The 23,103-nt window shown below is 43.6% G+C and overlaps 1 protein-coding gene across 4 annotated transcripts in view; it reads right to left on the bottom strand.

Annotated features, from left to right (window-relative positions):
* pde5ab (phosphodiesterase 5A, cGMP-specific, b) overlaps window positions 1–23,103 on the bottom strand; it is a 133,440-nt gene that overhangs the window by 35,275 nt on the left and 75,062 nt on the right. For all 4 annotated transcript variants that reach the window (XM_060933485.1, XM_060933478.1, XM_060933468.1 and 1 more), the window contains exons 8-9: window positions 2,828–2,945; window positions 2,522–2,606 (exon numbers count right to left, since the gene is read on the bottom strand). In XM_060933485.1, coding sequence (XP_060789468.1) covers window positions 2,522–2,606; window positions 2,828–2,945 — 203 coding nt within the window. The remainder of the gene's footprint in view (window positions 1–2,521; window positions 2,607–2,827; window positions 2,946–23,103) is intronic.

Genomic DNA, 23,103 nt, shown 5'->3' on the forward strand with positions numbered 1-23,103 from the left:
AAACATACCAATGGACATCGAAAAACTGGAAAAGAGAGTATAATATCTCATCTCATTATCTCTAGCCGCTTTATCCTTCTACAGGGTCGCAGGCAAGCTGGAGCCTATCCCAGCTGACTATGGGCGAGAGGCGGGGTACACCCTGGACAAGTCGCCAGGTCATCACAGGGCTGACACATAGACACAGACAACCATTCACACTCACGGTCAATTTAGAGTCACCAGTTAACCTAACCTGCATGTCTTTGGACTGTGGAGGAAACCGGAGCACCCGGAGGAAACCCACGCGGACACGGGGAGAACATGCAAACTCCACACAGAAAGGCCCTCGCCGGCCCCGGGGCTCGAACCCAGGACCTTCTTGCTGTGAGGCGACAGCGCTAACCACTACACCACCGTGCCGCCCCGAGAGTATAATAATAATAATAATAATGGCTTTTTTTCATGGTATATCAGATATATTCCATTCAGCTAGCACGATTTTGAACTTGTCTTCGACTCGTTCAATATCATGCTAGCTGAATGGAATATATCTGAGATACCACTCAATGCCAGCCAATATTATTTAAATATGTTACTCAGAGCCGTGATGTATTTCGTACGAAAAATACGAATTTTTGAACACGAGAAGATAAACTTCATATCTTCAAGACAGCGTGTGCTTTTCTTTTTATTATCTAGACATATTCACAAACAAAAAGGACACAAATTTATCAAAACAATTCATTGATTTCCTCATGAGTGAAGGTACTGGAAAATATTTTTCTGAATGTCCCAGGTATAGTTCGTATGAAAAATATGAGTGGCGTATTTCCCAGTAAAACACTCGTGTCTACATAAATAAATAAAAGCACAGTACTCACAGTAAACAAACAGCGTAAAACACAGTGAATGCAGTAGACAGATTTGTCATGGCTTGGCAGCCGTGGAAATGGAATTTCCACGGAAATGATTGCTAATGATGGCTATTAAAATCAAGTGAGTGCTTTAGAAATGAAGCTGTACTGTTCAGGACTGACCGCAGCAGTTAGTGTGTGTCATTTAACCCAGCAATATGATGGTGTCTTTCAAGCTTTCTAATGACGTCACTTGAAAAAGCATGAGAAAAAATGTAGACATCTGAAAGTCAGAATAATTTGAGAACATGTCTGTTTCAGTTTTAGTGTATGAATTTGGCTGGGCCATGAGGTTCTTACAGGACATACAGTACTGTATCATCAGTGGAGTGCACAGACATTTTGGGGGGCAAGTGCTCTGGGGGGAAAAAAGGGCACTTTTTTGCGCATGTGGAACACCTTATTATAAAAGTCTGAGATTTAACCCTCCTCTTGTGTTCATAATCATATCAAAGTTTTGGGTATTTTTCTGTAGTTCCATCTTTAAAAAGTCTGATAAAGTCTGAAAGTCTGATCTTCCCGTCACTGACTTGAGTCTCAAGACTGTGTTTATTCACAGATTTCTGTGAGATCATCTTAAAATTTGTAACGAAATATACACACTCAATGGGCTCAACGGAGCTCGCCTTTATTTGCATAATGGCGTGCATACTAGCATAACGTGATATTCTTAATCATGTTATAAAAACAGGTCGGAATTGATGGAGAGTGGGGTTGCCTCAATGGTTTAGGCTACATTTAAAATGTTGTTCAGTTTGTTTCTCCATATGGAAAGGGAGCAAATAAGCTGGCAAAGGCTGCCATGTGCAGCTGTTTCTGTATGCGACGGGCTACTTCACGACAAAATAATTACAGCTTGGGCTTAGAGGGCAAACAATACATTTTCACTCGATTCATGTGTTACCTGGCTGGTGGGGCAGGGGAAGAGCTGACTGACTGCCCGATGTGTTGTCTGCGCTACGACAAGGCCGTGGCTTCCAGGACGCTATGCTGCTGCAACCTCACATTGAATGCACTGCACGCTTGTTCACGTGACAGAGCAAGAGAGACAGAGGTCCGGTGTGTGTGCGGAGGGGGCACACATCGGGACATTATTTTCAAACACGCTTTTAATGCCGCGGCTTTTCTAAAAGATCATGTCGACATTGGCCTCAGTAAACTGTAAAAAAAAATTTCAAAAGGGCACTTTTTTGGACAGAGGGCAGAGGGGCAGGTGCTTGAGCACCACCTCGTGTCTATCTGTGCATGCCGCTGTGTATCATACAACACACAAGGAACCGTATATATAAATAAACAATTCGATTTCCTCACGAGTGACTTATAGAGATTTATGTCATGGTTTTGGATCTCCATGTCCTGAATGTAGCTCGTATGAAAAATACAAGTGGTGGATTTCCCAGTAAAACACTCGTGTCCATATTTTATAGATACAAACGTATTTATATTATTAACAGTATTAGTAACTAGCCTCCATTAAACATTACAGCTGTTTGAAAGAAAATTAAATAGACCACAAAAATTTGCACAACTGTGTGTCTCGTTCCTCTCTTTCTCCGGGCTTGTAATCGATGACCAACAGGAAGAAGGACAGACGAGGTGGAGATTGAACCCTAACACAGACTTACCTATCACTTTATCCTTCTTCCCATTCCTAATGGGTGTGCACAACAAACTCTTCACATGGTAGGTTGGGGAGTCTGGGTTCTCACTCTGGAACAGAGTGATTTTAGAGAGTGATTCATTCATTGATTTTCTGTAAACAGTGAATTAAACTCCACGACAAGATAAACAAGATTTTTAAGATGGGCACCGAGAGTAGGAAGAAAAGAAATTCATGACAGGACTGTGATTATGGGAAAATTCCTGACCCCAGAATGAGATCATCCTTTTATATAACATTTTCCAGAAGAATTTTTCTTGTGATTACTCACAGTCCAAGGAAATCGCTGATCAGACATCAGGTTTGTGACATCAGGAATGTTCAGTGGCTCCATGGTGTTCTTCACATACTGAGCATACATGTAGTTGATCTTACTTACATCGCTGTCTCTGTTGTGGAAAAAGGATATTTTCATTACGAGTGCAACTTGAGCAACTTTGACACAAGCCTTGTGGAGAACATCATCAGTTAGAATGGAGACTTCTTGTCACAACATACTTTATTGAAACAGCTGTATTGAGCTGCTAAACAGAAATGATATTCTTGCAATTCCTGACAACAGACTAACATGCATACAGTACGGTGCAAAAATCTTAAGCGGCCTATTTTATTTTATTTTTGTCATACAAACTTTGTTATAGATTTCTATTTTATGACGTCTACATTATCGAGTCGGTACAAAAACATTTTAGAGTCCAAACATTTGTTTCCCAGCACAAAATGAAATGTTGCAGAAAAATAGTTTGTATCTAAGCAGCGTGTTACACAAGAGAGCACTTTTCAGATTAAAAAAGAAAACATAATGAAGGCTGCTGGGTTTTGGTGCAAAATGAAGAAGCGAGTGTGACAAAGTGTCCAGAAGAACTGTGGCTGCTTCTGCAAGATGCTCAGTAAAACCTACAGCTCATTTCCTTATAAAACTGCACTCATTGTACCTTAAAACAAAGGGTCGTCTCACACCAAATACTGACTTTGTTTCATTTATTATGGCTTACTGCTGTTTATAGGTTTTTTTTTAATGTTGAAACATTTCATTTCATTATTTTTAAGCCATTTTTGGTCGACAGCATTTCTTTACATGTGTCTAAGACTTTTGCACACGACTGTACATACCATGAAAGTTCACAAGACACAAAGCGCTTTGATTACTGGAAAAAAAAAAAAGTCTGAATAATGATGTAGTCAGGAGGTCACCACAGCCAAAAGCAAGCAGCTGGATGAAATGTGTTCTTGTTATGCTACTGGAATTCTTACTGAGAATGTTTCCCTGAAGCATTCCGATCAGAAATGCAGATGTTTCTCAAAATAACTGAAAATCTGACACAAACATCCTTTCAAAAACTGAGTATTCTGACTGGGAACATCTTTAAACGACTCCTAAAAGAGGAGGAAACCCAGGTAGCATTTAACATTTTTAACCAAGGTGAAATATAATAATTTCCTGACACTTAAAGGATTGTAGATATTTGCAAACACAGATGCTCTAAGAACACAAGTCTGCTGTTCTTTTTGATGGATAAGTGCAATAAATTGATGCGATAAATCATTTATTTTCAGTGTAAGTGGTTACAAGAAGAAAGCCACACATGCCTGTTAAAATTGCAAGTTTCTGTGATGTAAAGAATTAAACTAAAATAAATCATGTCAGATCATTTTCCACCTTTCAGAGGCTACAGCAACCAACAATGCTCAAGTGAAAAACAAACAGAACAAGTGTTGCCAGGCAAAACAAACCTCGCCCAGTAGCACTTATGATGAATATGAAGGAAGATATCACGAAAAAAATAGGTACCCTATGGGTACATGTGGCTACTGCTTATAAATAAAATTGTTTTCTGATCCCATGTCTATACAGTAAATATAGCATATAGATTTACTCTATGAGGCAGTAGCCACAAAAATGAACAATTTAAAAATCAGAGAAGTAAAATATACCAAGTGTGTGTACTTTATATTATTCTACTCTTACCTCTTATGGTGATGATACACGGGGCAACTTTTTGGGCAATGTTGCCGAGCAATGTTGCTGGCAACGGGCAACTAGGTGAGACACAGGGCAATTTTTCAGGGCAACTAACAATGGGCAACAACAGTTAGCAACGGCAGTTTACAGTTAGCTAAAAAAAATCGATGTCTTAATTTTTGCTGTGACCATTTAATCAAGCTGTCTGTTGTTTTTTAGAGCTTTGGTGCGGTAAATTCCTCCATATAGAATATTAAAATAACAACTTACCGGCATAAAAACAGATGAGGAGTCTCTCCATCTCTTCACTCCACTGACACTGAGCGGCTGCCATATTTGTTTGAAATTTCTGATCCGAACCTCACCGGAGGTCACATGACTCGATACTCGCGTTCTGATTGGCTTATCTCAAAAAGTTGCCAGAGATTATCAAAACCATTCAGAAAGAAACAATATTACCCAATCTCAATAGAAAAGAGTCAAAACGCAATTGCCCAGCAACATTGCTCAGCAACATTGCCCAAAAAGTTGCCCCGTGTATCATCACAGTTTTCAAAACTGAAACCTCCGAACTGAGGTTGACACACACACACACGCTGTCGCCATGACCCAAACTCTTATTTCCTGGAAAAGGCCCGGCGCTAGAGCTCAGTGGAACGCGCTTTCCCTCTGTAATAAGCATAAACATGTCTGAAAGCGATTTCTTTAGTCTAGTCCATTTATTTTGAATGGTGACCTGAATTGTATACACTCACTGGCCATTTTAATTGGAACATGTGTACGCGCATGTGCAGTGCACGATTGTTACACTCTTACATTCTTACAGCACGATGACATGGTGGCTAACACCTCTATATGCGGCAGTAGCCACAACAACAACGATTTTGACCTTTTTGGTGACCTTGACTGGATGACCCTCATAATGTTGGAGGCTCTATGTGAGACCAATGCCCATCTATCCTGAAAGTTTCATGAAGATTGATCCAGCTGTTTTCCCGTAATATAGTTAATGACAAAACAAAGAAACAAAGAAACCCAACTGAAAACAATACCTCACCCTGCTTACTCCGTAGCGGGCGAGGTAAACAGTTTAGGAGAAAAAATGGTGACAGAAAAAACTTGCAATGCCCGGTTTCATAAATGTGCACACACTTTTATAATAGGTCATACGACTGTGCTTACAATTAACCAGTCACTTGGAAATAATAATTACCATACATCTGTCATTAATGAAGTGATTCTGATTAACCCCAAACAAAGATCAAGAGTTTCTGTAGGATTTTCTTGAAATCTGAATGCTGAAGCAATAAATTGCAAAAAACTTACAAAGCATGTACAGTGGTACTTGAAAGTTTATGAACCCTTGAGAATTTTCTATATTTCTGCATAAATATGACCTAAAACATCATCAGATTTTCACACAAGTCCTAAAAGTAGATAAAGAGAACCCAGTTAAACAAATGAGACAAAAATATTATACTTGGTCATTTATTTATTGAGGAAAATGATCCAATATTACATATCTGTGAGTGGCAAAAGTATGCGAACCTCTAGGATTAGCAGTTAATTTGAAGGTGAAATTAGAGTCAGGTGTTTTCAATCAATGGGATGACAATCAGGTGTGAGTGGGCACCCTGTTTTATTTAAAGAACAGGGATCTATCAAAGTCTGATCTTCACAACACATGTTTGTGGAAGTGTATCATGGCATGAACAAAGGAGATTTCTGAAGTCCTCAGAAAAAGCATTGTTGATGCTCATCAGGCTGGAAAAGGTTACAAAACCATCTCTAAAGAGTTTGGATTCCACCAATCCACAGTCAGACAGATTGTGTACAAATGGAGGAAATTCAAGACTGTTGTTACCCTCCCCAGGAGTGGTCGACCAACAAAGATCACTCCAAGAGCAAGGCGTGTAATAGTCGGCAAGGTCACAAAGGACCCCTGGGTAACTTCTAAGCAACTGAAGGCCTCTCTCACATTGGCTAATGTTAATGTTCATGAGTCCACCATCAGGAGAACACTGAACAAGATGGTGTGCATGGCAGGGTTGCAAGGAGAAAGCCACTGCTCTCCAAAAAGAACATTGCTGCTCATCTGCAGTTTGCTAAAGATCATGTGGACAAGCCAGAAGACTATTGGAAAAATGTTTTGTGGACAAATGAGACCAAGCTAGAACTTTTTGGTTTAAATGAGAAGCGTTATGTTTGGATAAAGGAAAACACTGCATTCCAGCATAATAACCTTATCCCATCTGTGAAACATGGTGGTGGTAGTCTCATGGTTTGGGCCTGTTTTGCTGCATCTGGGCCAGGACGGCTTGCCATCATTGATGGAACAATGAATTCTGAATTATACCAGCGAATTCTAAAGGAAAATGTCAGGACATCTGTCCATGAACTGAATCTCAAGAGAAGGTGGGTCATGCAGCAAGACAACGACCCTAAGCACACAAGTCGTTCTACCAAAGAATGGTTAAAGAAGAATAAAGTTAATGTTTTGGAATGGCCAAGTCAAAGTCCTGACTTTAATCCAATCGAAATGTTGTGGAAGGACCTGAAGCGAGCAGTTCATGTGAGGAAACCCACCAACATCCCAGAGTTGAAGCTGTTCTGTACGGAGGAATGGGCTAAAATTCCTCCAAGCTGGTGTGCAGGACTGATCAACAGTTACCGGAAACATTTAGCCCATATTTACATTAGACCGTATCAGCGGATCATCAGATTAACGTTTTTAAAACGATTAGTGTGCACACAGCAACACCAATACACGATTTGCGTGCACACACCAACACCAATACACGGATACGCTCGGCTCCGCAGGCATCCTGCGCTCCAAATCACTCCGCCCTGAACAGCGAGTGCCCTCTGGAGGGTGCGCACTCCGGCCCTGCGCAGCTCACACAGTGCGCGAGTGGAGTGCACGAGCCACGATTCGGGACTGAGCCGATTCGGGACTGTGTGATCCCAGTGCAAATCACTTACCACTTGCAAGTGGAAGGATGGCAAGCCTAAAGACAATCATAACTACACAATGGGCAGTATTTGCATCAGTATTTGCAGTATTTTCATACTTTTATACTCTTTAATGAAAGGTGATACAAGGCGGAAGTCCGCGCCGTTTTTCAGCAGTCGCGTCACATGACCAACGCCAGCGAATCAGGAAGGTGGATGTCACAGTGACGTTGTCCAATGACGACGCCAGCTAGAGCTCAGCACAGCGTATTCGCGTATCTCAATGTTTACACAGCACCGGACCAGACACGATCTGGATTGAATACGTGGACCCTGGCGGATTCCCGTTTCCCGGCGTTTCCAGGCGGTTTAATGTAAACGGACAGTGCATCCGCGAAGAAAACGAGACAGATACGGTCTAATGTAAACTTGGCCTTAGTTGCAGTTATTGCTGCACAAGGGGGTCACACCAGATACTGAAAGTAAAGGTTCACATACTTTTGCCACTCACAGATATGTAATATTGGATCATTTTCCTCAATAAATAAATGACCAAGTATAATATTTTTGTCTCATTTGTTTAACTGGGTTCTCTTTGTCTACTTTTAGGACTTGTGTGAAAATCTGATGTTGTTTTAGGTCATATTTATGCAGACATATAGAAAATTCTAAAGGGTTCACAAACTTTCAAGCACCACTGTACCACATCTCATTGCCAAAAGGTAGCGATCAGGAGAGGGGAACAAAATAATTTCCAAAACATTAGCTGGACCATGGAACATTGAAGATTATCAACAACAAGCGAAGAAAATCAGGCACCACAGTGACGTTACCAAGAACATGACGTCTTCCAAACTGTTGTTTGGAATATGTTTGGAACAAAATTAAAACAGATTATCACCCAAAGAATGCCATACCCATGGTGAAGCATGGTGGTGGCAGCATCGTGCTATGGGACTACTTCTCTTCAGCTGAGACTAGGGCTCTATTCAAGAGAGAGGGAGACATGAATAGCTCTATTTTGGCACAAAACCTGAAGACACCTCAGTTACATCGCTGAAGATGAAGAAAAGGTTCACATTCTGGCATGATAATAATCCAAAGCACAAGTCCAAGTCAGCAGAGGAATGACTTCAGAAGATCAATTTTGTGGAAAGGCCCAGTCAGAGCCCAGGTCTAAACCCCATCAGAAACCTCTGGAATGACTTTAAAAGTGCTGTGCACAGGAGATCCCCTCTCAGTTTAACAGAACTGGAGCATTTTTGCCAGGATAAAATTGCCAAATCAAGATGAGCTCTGTGTTTACCCAAAACGACAATAACAAGCATTATGAGTGCTGTATTAAGGGGTGTGCACACTTGTGCAACCAGGTTATTATAAGGGTTTTTTTTCTTCCTAAAAAGTTTCTATTTGTTTTTCTCTTGCATTCTGTCATCACATTAAAAGGTGAAAAAGATCTGGCATGATTTATCTTGGTTTCATTTTTTACATCACAAAAACCTGCAATTTGAACAGGTGTGTGTAGACTTTTTATATCCACTGTATCTGTACTTCATCTGACAGTGTAAAATAAAAATGAGTCTATTTGTGATTAGCCATTTTGCAGAATCCAACGCTAGTGTGTCTCTGACAAAAAAAACAAAACACTGTATTCATTAAGTTTTAATGAAAAAATATTCTGTTCTTTTTCAATGTGAAACAATACTTGAGTGTTTATACTACGTGACTTACTAAATGATTACTACATTGTTGATTTCACATCGTAGATTACGAGCCACATGTGTGCGTAATATTTGTAAAAATAGGCTTGTGGCTTTTATGGAGTTCCAACATAAACAAAAAATAAAAAAATTTAAAAAGAAGAAGGGAAAAAAACAGCCATCAACATGTAGTTTGGGAACATGCTTCAGTAAAATCCTCAGAAAGTTTCCAAAAGAAAGAAAAGCCTTCCACTGAAACAGGTTTACCTAAACAGATTTGATTAAGCACCTGTCAAAGGCACTTAGAAAGAACTCATGTACTTTAGCCAGGCTAATACCATTCCATCATGAAATGTTTTGGCACAGAACATTTTCTCTAAAACAAGTCAGAATTGTCATGACCATGGTTTAAAAAAAAAGGCAGCAAGATATCCATGGTTTTTGAGTGAACGAGAGTGCTCTGACAGCACAATATCCCCCGCTGGCAACGATGCTATAACTCTGGTAAAATGCGACTGAATTGAACAGAATTGCAATACGTGTATTGCCAACATATACCAAATAATCCTGTCAAGTTTCATGAAATTCCTCCAAAAACTGTAAGAGTAGTTGATTTCAGAAGGTGAGTACCAGTGGCGGCTGGTAGTCTTTCAAACGGGGAGGCTGGTCGGTTACGACATTTCCAGATTTTAAAAGAAAAAACACATCAATTTTGCCCATACTCTTGCCTCTGATCTGGCTAATTGTTGGCAGGGTCACAAACTGTGAAATAACAGGTTCTTTAGGCCCATTAGCCTACTGTCCAATATACATGATGGTGGTGTTGGGGGGGTATATTTTAACATTTTATATTTTAAAATTGTGGCATGTTGTTTAAAAATTGATCATTATTGAAAGCAGCTCTTTGTCAGGAACCTCAGCAGTAACAGCAGAGTGTTCTGGAATAGGCACAAGCACTGACCTTGGGGAGCCAAACATAGAGCTGGGTGCCACACATTTCATTCAATGACACTTTCCCTATATTTTACTTATTTTGACTGAGAAATGTTTTATTGACAATTTTGATAACCCTTCACTTTTAATCCAGGTCTGTAGTGTGAAATGTTCTCGGCTGCGTTTTTGTTTAAAAATGTTTTCCAAATTGTAGCTGTGTTTAATTCATATCCAGAGAAATATATATTCCAATATAATATACTCAGCATAAACATTTTAAATAGATTCTATATTTTTGGTCCATCCATGACATATTACTAAAGTAGCCTATTTACTGTTGTTGATGTGGGTCACTTGCTGTTAGCCAATTCACTTTCTCGTACCAGGAGAGCTGAAAGGAACGAGTATTATTCCCTACCTTTTTCACCAAGTCAATTTGAGGCGTTGGTCTACCCTGCTCTTTAATTTTAATTTTTTCCTCGAAAGGAAGACTGGCAAATGGCTTCGCCAAAATTAAATCAGCAATGCTTGGCATCCGTGCGCAGCTTTCTTGCTAGCTGACTAGCCCCCTCAAGTTCAAGTTCAGTCACTCAAATAAACGAAATTTCTGGAACTAAGATAGCAAACTTGACAACACTATATTTACACTTTATTTACAATGAAAATATATACAAACTAAAAAAGCTGGTAGAAACCGTATGTAATGAATGAAATCGAAATGTAAGCTGATCTCTTACAATACACCACAGCACTTGCGAATCCACATGGAACTGAACTGAAATTCACCGCTGCCTGTCTATATTTGAAACGAGCTGTCAATCAAAGAAAATATCCGGCCGCTTTCACCAATCACCAGTCTCCTCGCGGAAAGCTTTGCCATGTCCCTCCCACTGTGAGGCTGGGAGTCCGTGGGGCGGGCGTTTTCACAGTATTTGTCCAATAATCGTCTTGCATTTTGATATTGAAAAGCGCATAGCTCCCAAATGCCATTGAAGTCCACTGAGGCTGGGAGTCGGGTGGGCGGGCGTTTTCGCAGTATTTGTCCAATAATCGTCTTGCATTTTGAGATTGAAAAGCGCATAGCTCCCAAATGTCATTGAAGTCCACTGAGGCTGCGCTGCATCGCGCTGTCACGAGGGGGAAAAACTCACGCGCACATTAGGCGAACTGGGGAAAGTTATAACGGAATGATTTTGCACTGTAGTTGGGTTGAGCACATATATTTCTATGATTCTGGATCTGAAATAGGAATGTTATAAGGTCGGCTATAACATAAGCCTAGCGCAATTCATCCTACACGATGTTTGTCATTTTTAGAGGAGGCTGAGCCTCCCTCGTTGTCTTAGAGCAATCGCCTGTGGTGAGTACCCTTCCCGGGATGGACGGACGGACCGCTCCACGACATAATCCCCCTTCGAACCTTTTGGCCAGCGGAGGATAATAAAAATTGTGAGGGAAGTTGATTTCAGAAAGCAAGCACACCTTGATGAAACTGCCAAAGTACACGTTTGTTAATAATCAAGGGCATAACTCTGGTAAAATTTGCCCAAATTAAACGAAATTTTAATATACGAAACAAAATTTCATATAACAAAGCCTTTTGACAAGTTTGGTGAAATTCCTCCACAAATTGTGAGAGGAGCTGATTTCAGAAGAACGTACACCCTCGTGAAATTGTCAAAGTAAAAGTTATTTAATCAAGGGTCAAAACTCTGGCAAAATTTTTCACAAACGAAATTAAATCGCAATATGCGTATTACCGTCATATAACAAGGCCTTTTGCCAAGCTTCGAGAAATTTGTCCAAAAATTGTGAGAGGAGTTGATGTCAGAAGGCGAGCACACCTTCATGAAATTGTCAAAGTACAAGGTTGTTAATCAAGGGCCACAACTCTGGTAAAATGTGACTGAAATGAACAAAACTACAATATGCATACTAGCAACATATACGAAAGAATCCTGCCAAGTTTCGTGAAATTCCTCCAAAAATTGTGAAGTAAGTTGATTTCAGAAGGTGAGCACCCTTCCTGGGACGGACGGACATCGCCATGACATAATTCCCCTTCGGGCCTTTCGGCCAGCGGGGGATAAAAAAGGAAAATGCATCTTTATTTAAGGATGGAAGTAAAAAGTAAGAAGTTTACTTTTAGTTTCCTAACTTTTTACCTGTTAGGAAAGTCCAGTAAAATACTGGTTATTCGACTCAAACTCCTCACCCATACCAAACCATCTGCTCATACCACCCCCATTCTTTCTCAGCTTCACTGGCTACCTGTTCTGTCCAGAATTAAATATAAAATCATACTACTCACCTTGGCGGCATGGTGGTGTAGTGGTTAGCGCTGTCGCCTCACAGCAAGAAGGTCTGGGTTCGAGCCCCGTGGCCGGCGAGGGCCTTTCTGTGTGGAGTTTGCATGTTCTCCCCGTGTCCGCGTGGGTTTCCTCCGGGTGCTCCGGTTTCCCCCACAGTCCAAAGACATGCAGGTTAGGTTAATTGGTGACTCTAAATTGACTGTAGGTGTGAATGTGAGTGTGAATGGTTGTCTGTGTCTATGTGTCAGCCCTGTGATGACCTGGCGACTTGTCCAGGGTGTACCCCGCCTTTCGCCCGTAGTCAGCTGGGATAGGCTCCAGCTTGCCTGCGACCCTGTAGAACAGGATAAAGCGGCTAGAGATAATGAGATGAGATGAGACTACTCACCTTCAAAGCTCTCCATAACCTTGCTCCTTTTTACATCTGTATTCTCCCGACCCCTTATACTCCATCTCAGATCCTCTAGCTATAATCTCCTTGCTGTTCCTCGCACTAGACTCGCTACCCTGGGTGGCAGGTCCTTCAATGCCATGGCCCCCAAGCTCTGGAATTCCCTTCCTCAACCCCTCCGTGACTGCTCTTCTCTTCCTTTCTTCAAATCTCATCTCAAAACCTTTCTGTTTCATGAACATTTCTCCACCAGTGCATAAACTCACCACTCTTTAGCAACTTTTTTTGTGTGTTTTCTCTGACCAATGTAAAGTGACCTTGAGTTTGAGAAAGGCGCTATATAAATCTAACTTCTCATCTCATCTCATTATCTCTAGCCGCTTTATCCTGTTCTACAGGGTCGCAGGCAAGCTGGAGCCTATCCCAGCTAACTACGGGCGAAAGGCGGGGTACACCCTGGACAAGTCGCCAGGTCATCACAGGGCTGACACATAGACACAGACAACCATTCACACTCACATTCACACCTACACTCAATTTAGAGTCACCAGTTAACCTAACCTGCATGTCTTTGGACTGTGGGGGAAACCGGAGCACCCGGAGGAAACCCACGCGGACACGGGGAGAACATGCAAACTCCACACAGAAAGGCCCTCGTCGGCCACGGGGCTCGAACCGGACCTTCTTGCTGTGAGGCGACAGCGCTAACCACTACACCACCGTGCCGCCCATTATTCTTATTATATTCATAAAGAAAAAATTAAACTGATACTTAGATTTTTTCCCTATTAATGTCTTATACCTGGGAGTATAAGGAAACAAGAAATTTTACTTCCATGTGATGCAATACAACACTGGTGTCTCAATACTATATATTTTCAATAAAGCAAAAATAAGCATTGGCTGAATATGTGCATGGAGTTTCAATTTTCGACTCATTAAAACGTTCAACATTATAAAAGCACTGTAACTGAAACTTAATGACAGAGTTTGTGTGATCAAGTCAGACTCTGATTTCTTTAACCTGGATAGAGGCGAGGAAAGCCTGCCTGAAGGTGGCAGGGAGTTTGGCATGTGAGTGTGCCATACGGTATGTTTGCAGTATTAGTGCAGGTGTATTGCACACGTTTGGCAGATTCAGCACGCTAAAGTGGAAATGACTTTTTCAGAGGAGTGAGTGTGCGCTTAATCAGGTTTAAAGCCTTATTTCACTTCAGGTACTCGGAACAGCATTTTATGATAAACAGCCTACTTTATTATGCAGCATATTGAACGTGTTGTTCGATGTGCAGACGTATCAAATCGAAAGCATCACCTCAAATAAAACAATTTGATACTCTGTACTGTTAAACTCCTACACTGTCATGAGCAGAAGTTTGACCACTGTATATACAGGTAGTCGTCGACTTACGACCTATGCGACTTACGACTGATCGACTTTACGACCGTTTCCCAGCTGAGCTAGCTGAGCGTACGACAGTTTCTGCCCCAGCTCCCGGCAGCGCCCAGCATCCAGCCAGTGTTGCCAGATACTGCTGATGGTTTCCAGCCCAAAATATGTTCAAAACCTGCCAAAATGCACTTAAAACCACCCAATCTGGCAACACTGCATCCAGCCTCTTCTATTATGTGTGCAGTGTTTCGCTGGACAAACAATGAGCGAGCTACAGCGCGCGCACAGCTTAACCAGATCTTGTGCTATAACGTGCGCAGCTGGTAATCAAAGTAACTTTCACTTTTCTGTTCTGTTACACTGTTCTGTGTCCAAAATGAAAAGTTAGTTTTCAACTGTTCAGCTAAAAAAATGTAATTAAAACGATTGTGTTGTTGAAATGATCTGTTTGCAATTTATTTATAATCAAAAACTGATACAGGTGGATGAAAGAGTGATAGTGTGATAAAAAAGTACTATACTAGTACTACTGAGTGATAAGAAGTCCTAGTGAATGCTTGATAAGTAGACAATAATAAATAATTAGGTGTATTTTTCAGCACGCGCTGTGCGCACGCGCACTATGACTCAAAATAATATACCGGCATAAAATAAAAGTTACTTTCACCCCTGAGTATGCAGTGTTTGACTTAAACCAAATAATGAGCCAAGGTAATGAAATAAGAAAATGTTTATAAAATAAGACTTTAAGATGATTACAATATCACTACACATCACAATATACTTACGTTCATTTAACACAGGCCGACTTACGACCAGATCGGTTTACGACCGGTCAATTGTAACCAAACGCAGTCATAAGTTGACGACTACCTATATGGGTCCGTCTCAGAAACTGGTCTCTCATTTGGGACATTGTGGTCAAAAAATAAATTTTCTAATTTTACTATTTTTTTTGCATTTACCTAACACTCAATGTTTCTTTTGTCATGTTTAATAAGAATAAGGATAGCATCTTGCTTTATCTGGCCTCTACTGTGGAAAATTTTTTTGATTACAATTCAAATGTTTTTGTAAAATTGATTTACATATAGAATAACTCCATCATGAAGAATTAAAGCTCCTCCTTCACAGATGAGTGAAAATATTGAATAAATTTCCTCTTTTTGATTGCTTGGGTTAAAAATGCCAAGTTATGATGACTGAATTGATTATTCACTTAAATATGAATAATATGATACATTTTGGGTATTTGATATGGCGAAATAGGACACAATGGAAAAATCAAGAACACACCGGAAAGATGAGAATAACGGCGGTGGTAAAAGAACAGCGACTGTACCGGCTGAAGGTCGCGCGGGTCTCTGCTGCAGCACACGAGCAACGGGACATCACTACCGCACCGGACGGAGCGCGAGGCGAGGGCGGAGCAAAATGACTGGCCGTAGATTCTATCAAAAGTTCGATCTAAATTGACCATGGTTGCAAAATATTGGCCATAAATACGCAAACACTACGAAATATGAAAGTAAGATGAAAAAGAAACATTCTATTGCCTTATACTGCAAGACTAAAACAAAATAAAACTGTCAAAACTCACCTTTTCAGTGATAACATCCGAACAGATCACTCGCGTAACAGAGAGCCCGCAAATGGAAGCACGATCAACTTCTAACTGTTGGAGTGGAAAATTCCATTCTACACATGCACACTGTTAATGTGTGTCCTTCCCCGCACACAAATAACACGCTACAGTAAAAAATAGACCACAACTCATTTTATAGCTCAGAAATTCATACAAGACCAGCTACCATCGTAACATATTCTGTAAGAAACATACTCTATACCTAACTTTCAGCTTTCATTTTAAAAAACAAAATCGCAGATTTATAACTAAATGTTTATATGGCGTAGTGATTTTAAGTTACTATTTTTGGTGAGGTAGTGACCTTGACCCTGAGGCTTTCCATTTAGATCAAAACACACGATCGTATTGGTTTTGGGTCTGCGGAAAACGGAGTTACAACGGTGATCAAATATTTTGCATGATGTTTTATTACGGTTATGATTATTCTGTGAGCGCACCAATCCTTAGGTGTATAAAGTTACAACTTAAAATACAATTAGTGATAACTGTAGACTTTTCAGTGGACTACAACCTTTTTAAGGGAATGCGATGTAGTCAACCATTTATCATGTCCCAGATCAAGCCTCCATTTTTCCACAAATTTGCAGAATTTTTGCCAAATTCTGAATATTCACATCAAAGATTTAGTTTTATCTGTATTATTTCTTTCATCATTTTATTTCAAATTAAAACCATCACCATTCAAAACCGTATAGTTTATTGACTGTGAGTATATTTATTGGGGTTCCCCCACAGTACCCAGTTTCTGAGACTATAAAGGCTTTACATTAACTTTTTAGCTCACCGGCCACTGTGGCTAGTGGTTTTCCCGAGTCACTAGCCATTCAGCCTTATCACTAGCCACAATTTTGTTGCCAGGAAATCGCAGTTTTTTTCTTCACCATGATACGTTAAAGTTTGGAAGATCTAGATTTAATTATGAATGGCAGTGTATAATGCATCTCTACAGTAGCACTCAAGTATTCAGTGCTGTTAAGGTAGCTCCCTATATGAAAACATGCAACCAATTCAGACAAAAATATAAACAGAGTATTCTGTTTATTGAACTCAAATTCAAGCCCCTTACAATATGAAATATCGTATAATATGAAAAATAACATTCAGTACAACTGAACTGATTCTAAAATTAAAAGTCCAATTCAAAACATTTATCATTGAAAAACATTTGATGTTTTGATATGCAAGTATTGTGTATTATCAAGTATTATGTATATTATGTATTATCTATTAAGTGTGTGTGTGTGAGAACATGTGTAGAGAGAGACATTAAATGTCCTCATTACATTCATCATCAGATGAGTCTGAATGGTCCATGAAAAATGGTCTTCGTGACCCGAGGCTTCCAGCAGGCCGTAAGTTGATAGCTGGGGCGGGATCAACTTCTTTCCAATCGCGTGAACATTTCTAAACAGCAGCTCCATCCTCTCCAGCTCAGCCGACTTCATGACAACCAGGGACTTGAAAGCAATGCTGTCCTGTAGTGAACCAGCCGTCTTCGCCTGTTTTGATGTTATACTGCCGATGTGTGCATTTGACTTTTCGTGGTCCTTTATAGTTTCGAGTTTAAAATTACTGGTGCCTGTCTTTGCCAGACTTTCTACAGTCTTCGCAGTACATGGTATTTTCGGTTTTGCTATGAACTAGCCGATCTCGCCCGAACTTCCATTTGTCATTGAACTGTCTTATCTTCCTATTTGCGTCTTGTTCCATCTCCATGGCCGTAGCCAGCTATGAGGCCCCCGAGGTCCGGACCTCAGTCATTTTTAAGAGCTGAAAATACATTTGTACGCTAAATATTCAACTGGATAAAAAAATAAAGAATAACATTAAAACGTCTCCATAAAAAGTGCATTGTTAATGATGTTACACGCTGATTCTGTCTTCTGTGTGTGTTTGGTGCGCGCGGCTCTGAGACCAAGAACACAAAAGCGAATGAGTGCGCGACTCAGGGGAGGAATGCAGTGCAGGAGACACGGGGTTTCCATGGTAACCATCAGCGCACTTTCATCAAGCTGTTAAATTTACATTTTTGAAGCAGTGCAGTTGTAGCCTGCCTTGTTTGTGATTTTAAAAATAAATCATTCAATAAGCCAAAGCAATAGAGTGGAAAGTTTCAACTTATGTTTGCCTTGGATAACTTTGCCTAAAACATGGTGGTGTATACTGATTTTTTTCCCCAGAATTATTATTTTTTTTTGTGTGTAGGTGTAACGGATGCCAGGTTCCATAGGCTACATGGTTAGGGTATCTTTTGTCCTCATTGCTTGGGCCAGATCAAACCATTAAACAAGCTTAAATTATTCTTACTCTTGCCACATACATGATTTTTTTTTTCAAAACTGATGATATTCAGTTCAAACACCATTAAAAGTAATTTCAGGAATAGATCTCTTGTATGATGTGTAATTCACCCCTCTCATTTAAATATGTCGAACATTTTTCGGCGCGCGCTTTGCGCATCACGGACCTCGGTGATTTTAAAATGCTGCTCTGGCCCTGATCATCTCTGCCCCTTTTTCCCTGAACAGCAGGGTTTGAAACTCCAGCTATATGCCGCCACATAGTGCGCTTGTCAGTCGTCAGCAACTTTGTTGCTTCGTTCATTAACCGCAGGTTACCGTATCATTGATTTTAACTGAGACGTTAACGAACGTTCTAAACAATTCTAACATGTTGTCAGAATGTTTATGCAGGTGCTCATGGGAGTTGTAGGCGCGCAATATTACATTGCAATGCATTTATTATATCAGATGCCTTCAGAGAAAACTACAATTAAAATATATTGTCATACCACAGAATAAACCACCCACCAAAGTGGCTAGTGAGACTAAAGTTATTACCCGCCAAAGCCGAATTTTACCCGTATTTGGCGGGTGGGCGGGTGCTAATGTAAAGCCCTGATATATATATATATATATATATATATATATATATATATATATATATATATATATACACACACATAGTGGGGCAAAAAAGTATTTAGTCAGTCACCAATTGTGCAAGTTCTCCCACTTAAAAAGATGAGAGAGGCCTATAATTTTCATCATAGGTACATGTGGCAGCGGGGGCGTGGTCAAGCACCGGTCTGTGACACCTGAGAACAATTAACCTGTGTTTGTGTGTGTCTTCCCAGTGACAGCGCCCTATTTAAGGAGGGAGAGTGAGAGCAGAGGGGCTGATCTCCGGACTAGGCGCTGGCTGTGTGTGTCTGTCTGTCTAGCCCATATAAGATTGTTCACTGAAAAGTGTGGCAATAAAGCCATTTTGCAAACCTGATCTCTGTCCTGCCGTCCTCAGTGCTCCACCCACACGTAGGGAGTATTACAGTGGTGCCGAAACCCGGGACGTGGAGCACCAAATCAGCAGCCCCATGGAATCCTCCCCGTTCGCCGATCTGGTCCACGCCCTCGCCACGGCTCAGCAAAGCCAGCACCAGGCACTCGTCACGCTCCGAAAGGAGCAGGAGCAGCGCTTCGAAGCCCTGGTGCTGGCCCAGCAGGAAGACCGCGAGGCGTTCCGGCATCTCCTCGCGTCGGCGGGGTCCACCAGCGCTCCGGCCGCGGGCCCGTCTCCCCTCATCGTCACCAAGATGGGCCCGCAGGACGACCCCGAGGCGTTCATCACGTTGTTCGAACAGGTCGCCGAAGCCTCGGGGTGGCCGATGGAGCAGCGCGCGGCGCCTCCTCCCCCTGCTCACGGGAGAGGCACAGCTGGCCGCGCTACAGCTCCCCGCCGACCGCCGGCTGGCCTACGCGGACCTCCGCCGGGCCGTCCTCCAGCGCGTGGGGCGCACCCCAGAGCAACAGCGCCAGCGCTTCCGCGCGCTGCGACTGGAGGAAGTTGGCCGGCCGTTCGCGTTTGGCCAGCAGCTCCGGGACGCCTGCTGGCAGTGGCTGAGGGCCAACAATCGCGACGCCGAGGGAATCGTCGACCAGGTGGTACTGGAACAGTTCGTCGCCCGCTTACCAGCCGGAACCGCGGAGTGGGTCCAGTGCCACCGCCCGGCGTCGCTGGATCAGGCAGTTGAGCTGGCGGAGGATCATCTGGCGGCTGTCCCGGCGGCAGGACAGCAGATGGCATCGTCTCTTCTCTCCTCTTCTCTCTCTCCCTCTCCTCCTGTGTCCCGTCCTCGCCCCATTCCCCCACCGCGGAGGCGGGGGCCGGCTCCACCCCAGCCGGCCCGCCGCACCCGCGGTGCCCTCCCGTTTCTCCCTTCTGTGTCTGTCTCTCCCCCACCTCAGGTGAGTGAGCCCCAGATCACCGGTGCAGAGGGAAAGCCCGGGCCGGTTTGCTGGCGCTGCGGGGAGCCGGGCCACCTTCATCAGCAGTGCACAGCAATGGAAGTGGGCGCGGTGGTTCGGATCCCCGACGCGCCAGAGGCCGCCCTCGATCGGGCCGGAGCGTATCGCATACCGGTGAGTATCCAAGGGGCTACATATCAGGCGTTGGTGGATTCTGGTTGTAATCAGACCTCAATTCGCCAAAGCCTGGTTCAAAACGAGGCATTGGGGGGAGCACAAGGGGTGAAGGTGTTATGTGTGCACGGGGATGTTCACAGCTACCCTTTGGTGTCGGTCCACATTATTTTCAGAGGGGAAAAATTTATAGTGAAGGCGGCGGTTAATCCTCGCCTTACCCACTCTTTAATTTTGGGGACTGATTGGCCGGGATTTCGGGGTTTAATGACACGCCTAGTCGAGAGTGGGTCCTGCCATTTGACAGGGGGAGGTCCCGGTGTCGCTTTGGCGGGAGCAGCTGTCACAGAGCCGTCTACGTCATCTCCGCGTCAGAGTGAGGAGCCGCCGGCTCCTCCTCTCTCTATTGGGGAATCCCTCGCGGATTTCCCGTTAGAGCAGTCGCGAGACGAGACTCTGCGGCATGCGTTTGACCAAGTGAGAGTAATCGATGGTCAAACGCTCCCGCCGAACGCCACCCCGTCCTTCCCCTACTTCGCTATTATGAAGGATAGATTATACCGAGTGACGCAGGACACTCAAACTAAAGAGCGAGTCACGCAGCTTTTAATTCCGAAAAGCCGCCGGGAATTGGTATTCCAGGCGGCTCACTTTAATCCCATGGCTGGACACTTGGGGCAGGATAAAACACTAGCCCGAATAATGGCCCGATTCTATTGGCCGGGGATTCGCGGCGATGTCCGTAGGTGGTGTACGGCATGCCGCGAATGCCAGTTAGTAAACCCAGCGGCCATTCCAAAAGCGCCTTTGCGCCCTCTACCGTTAATCGAGACCCCGTTTGAGAGAATTGGGATGGATCTCGTCGGGCCATTAGATCGGTCAGCACGAGGGTACCGCTTTATATTAGTTCTGGTGGACTATGCAACGCGATACCCAGAAGCAGTGCCTCTGCGCAATATCTCAGCACGCAGTATTGCAGAGGCACTCTTCCGCGTCATCTCCCGAGTTGGAATCCCGAAAGAGATTCTGACTGATCAAGGCACTACGTTTATGTCACGGACACTGCGCGAACTGTATGGGTTATTGGGGATTAAGCCGATCCGCACCAGCGTGTATCACCCACAAACGGACGGTTTGGTAGAACGATTCAACCGCACCCTCAAAAATATTATTAAAAAATTCGTAAGTGAGGACGCACGTAATTGGGATAAGTGGCTCGAACCCTTGCTGTTCTCAGTGCGAGAGGTCCCCCAAGCCTCCACGGGGTTCTCCCTGTTTGAGTTATTATATGGGCGTAAGCCGCGCGGCATCCTGGACGTGCTGCGGGAAAATTGGGAGGAGGGACCTTCACAAAGTAAGAATGAAATTCAGTACGTTATGGACCTGCGCGCAAAACTCCACACGCTCACCCACCTAACTCAGGAGAATTTGCGGCAGGCCCAGGAACGGCAAGCCCGCCTGTACAACAAGGGTACGCGCCTTAGAGAGTTCACTCCGGGAGATAAGGTACTCGTACTGTTGCCCACGTCGAGCTCCAAATTGATCGCCAAGTGGCAAGGACCCTTTGAGGTCACACGGCGAGTCGGGGATGTCGACTATGAGGTGAGGCGAACGGACAGGGGTGGGGCGCTACAGATTTACCACCTCAATCTGCTTAAACTCTGGAACGAGGAGGTCCCCGTGGCGTTGGTGTCGGTAGTTCCGGAGAAGGCGGAGCTGGGGCCGGAGGTTCAAAAAGGAACATTGGCATCACGTACCTCTCCGGTCCCCTGTGGAGACCACCTCTCCCCGACCCAACTCACGGAGGTCGCCCAGTTGCAGACCGAGTTTTCGGATGTGTTCTCGCCCCTGCCCGGTCGCACTAACCTCATAGAGCACCACATAGAGACACCCCCGGGGGTGGTAGTGCGTAGACGCCCTTACAGGCTACCCGAACACAAAAAAAAGGTGGTTCGGGAAGAACTTCAGACCATGCTCGAAATGGGCATCGTCGAGGAGTCCCACAGTGACTGGAGCAGCCCGGTGGTCTTGGTACCCAAGGCCGACGGGTCGGTCCGGTTCTGTGTGGACTATAGAAAAGTCAACGCGGTGTCTAAATTCGACGCATACCCAATGCCTCGTATTGATGAGCTGCTCGATCGACTCGGCACTGCTCGATTTTATTCGACACTGGATTTGACGAAGGGATATTGGCAGATCCCCTTGACTCCACTATCCCGAGAAAAAACGGCCTTTTCCACACCGTTTGGTTTACACCAATTCGTCACCCTTCCGTTTGGGCTGTTTGGGGCGCCTGCGACATTTCAGCGGCTGATGGACAGAGTCCTCCGCCCTCACGCCACGTATGCGGCAGCATATTTAGATGACATCATCATCTATAGCAATGACTGGCAGCGGCACCTTGAACATCTGAGGGCCGTCCTTAGGTCGCTGAGGCGAGCGGGGCTCACAGCCAACCCAAAGAAGTGTGCGATTGGGCGGGTGGAAGTACGGTACCTGGGCTTCCACTTGGGCAACGGGCAGGTGCGTCCCCAAATTAATAAGACGGCAGCAATTGCGGCCTGCCCGAGGCCCAAGACCAAAAAGGGGGTGAGACAGTTCCTGGGGCTGGCTGGCTATTATCGTAGGTTTATACCTAATTATTCGGACGTCACCAGCCCGCTGACTGATCTCACTAAAAAGGGGGCACCAGATCCGGTCCAGTGGACGGAGCAGTGCCAGCGGGCTTTCTCAGAGGTAAAGGCTGCACTGTGTGGGGGGCCACTTCTACACTCCCCTGACTTTTCTCTCCCCTTTGTGTTGCAGACCGATGCGTCGGACAGGGGGCTGGGGGCGGT

Source organism: Neoarius graeffei, chromosome 1, assembly GCF_027579695.1.
Source record: "Neoarius graeffei isolate fNeoGra1 chromosome 1, fNeoGra1.pri, whole genome shotgun sequence".
Classification (NCBI taxonomy): Eukaryota; Metazoa; Chordata; class Actinopteri; order Siluriformes; family Ariidae; genus Neoarius; species Neoarius graeffei.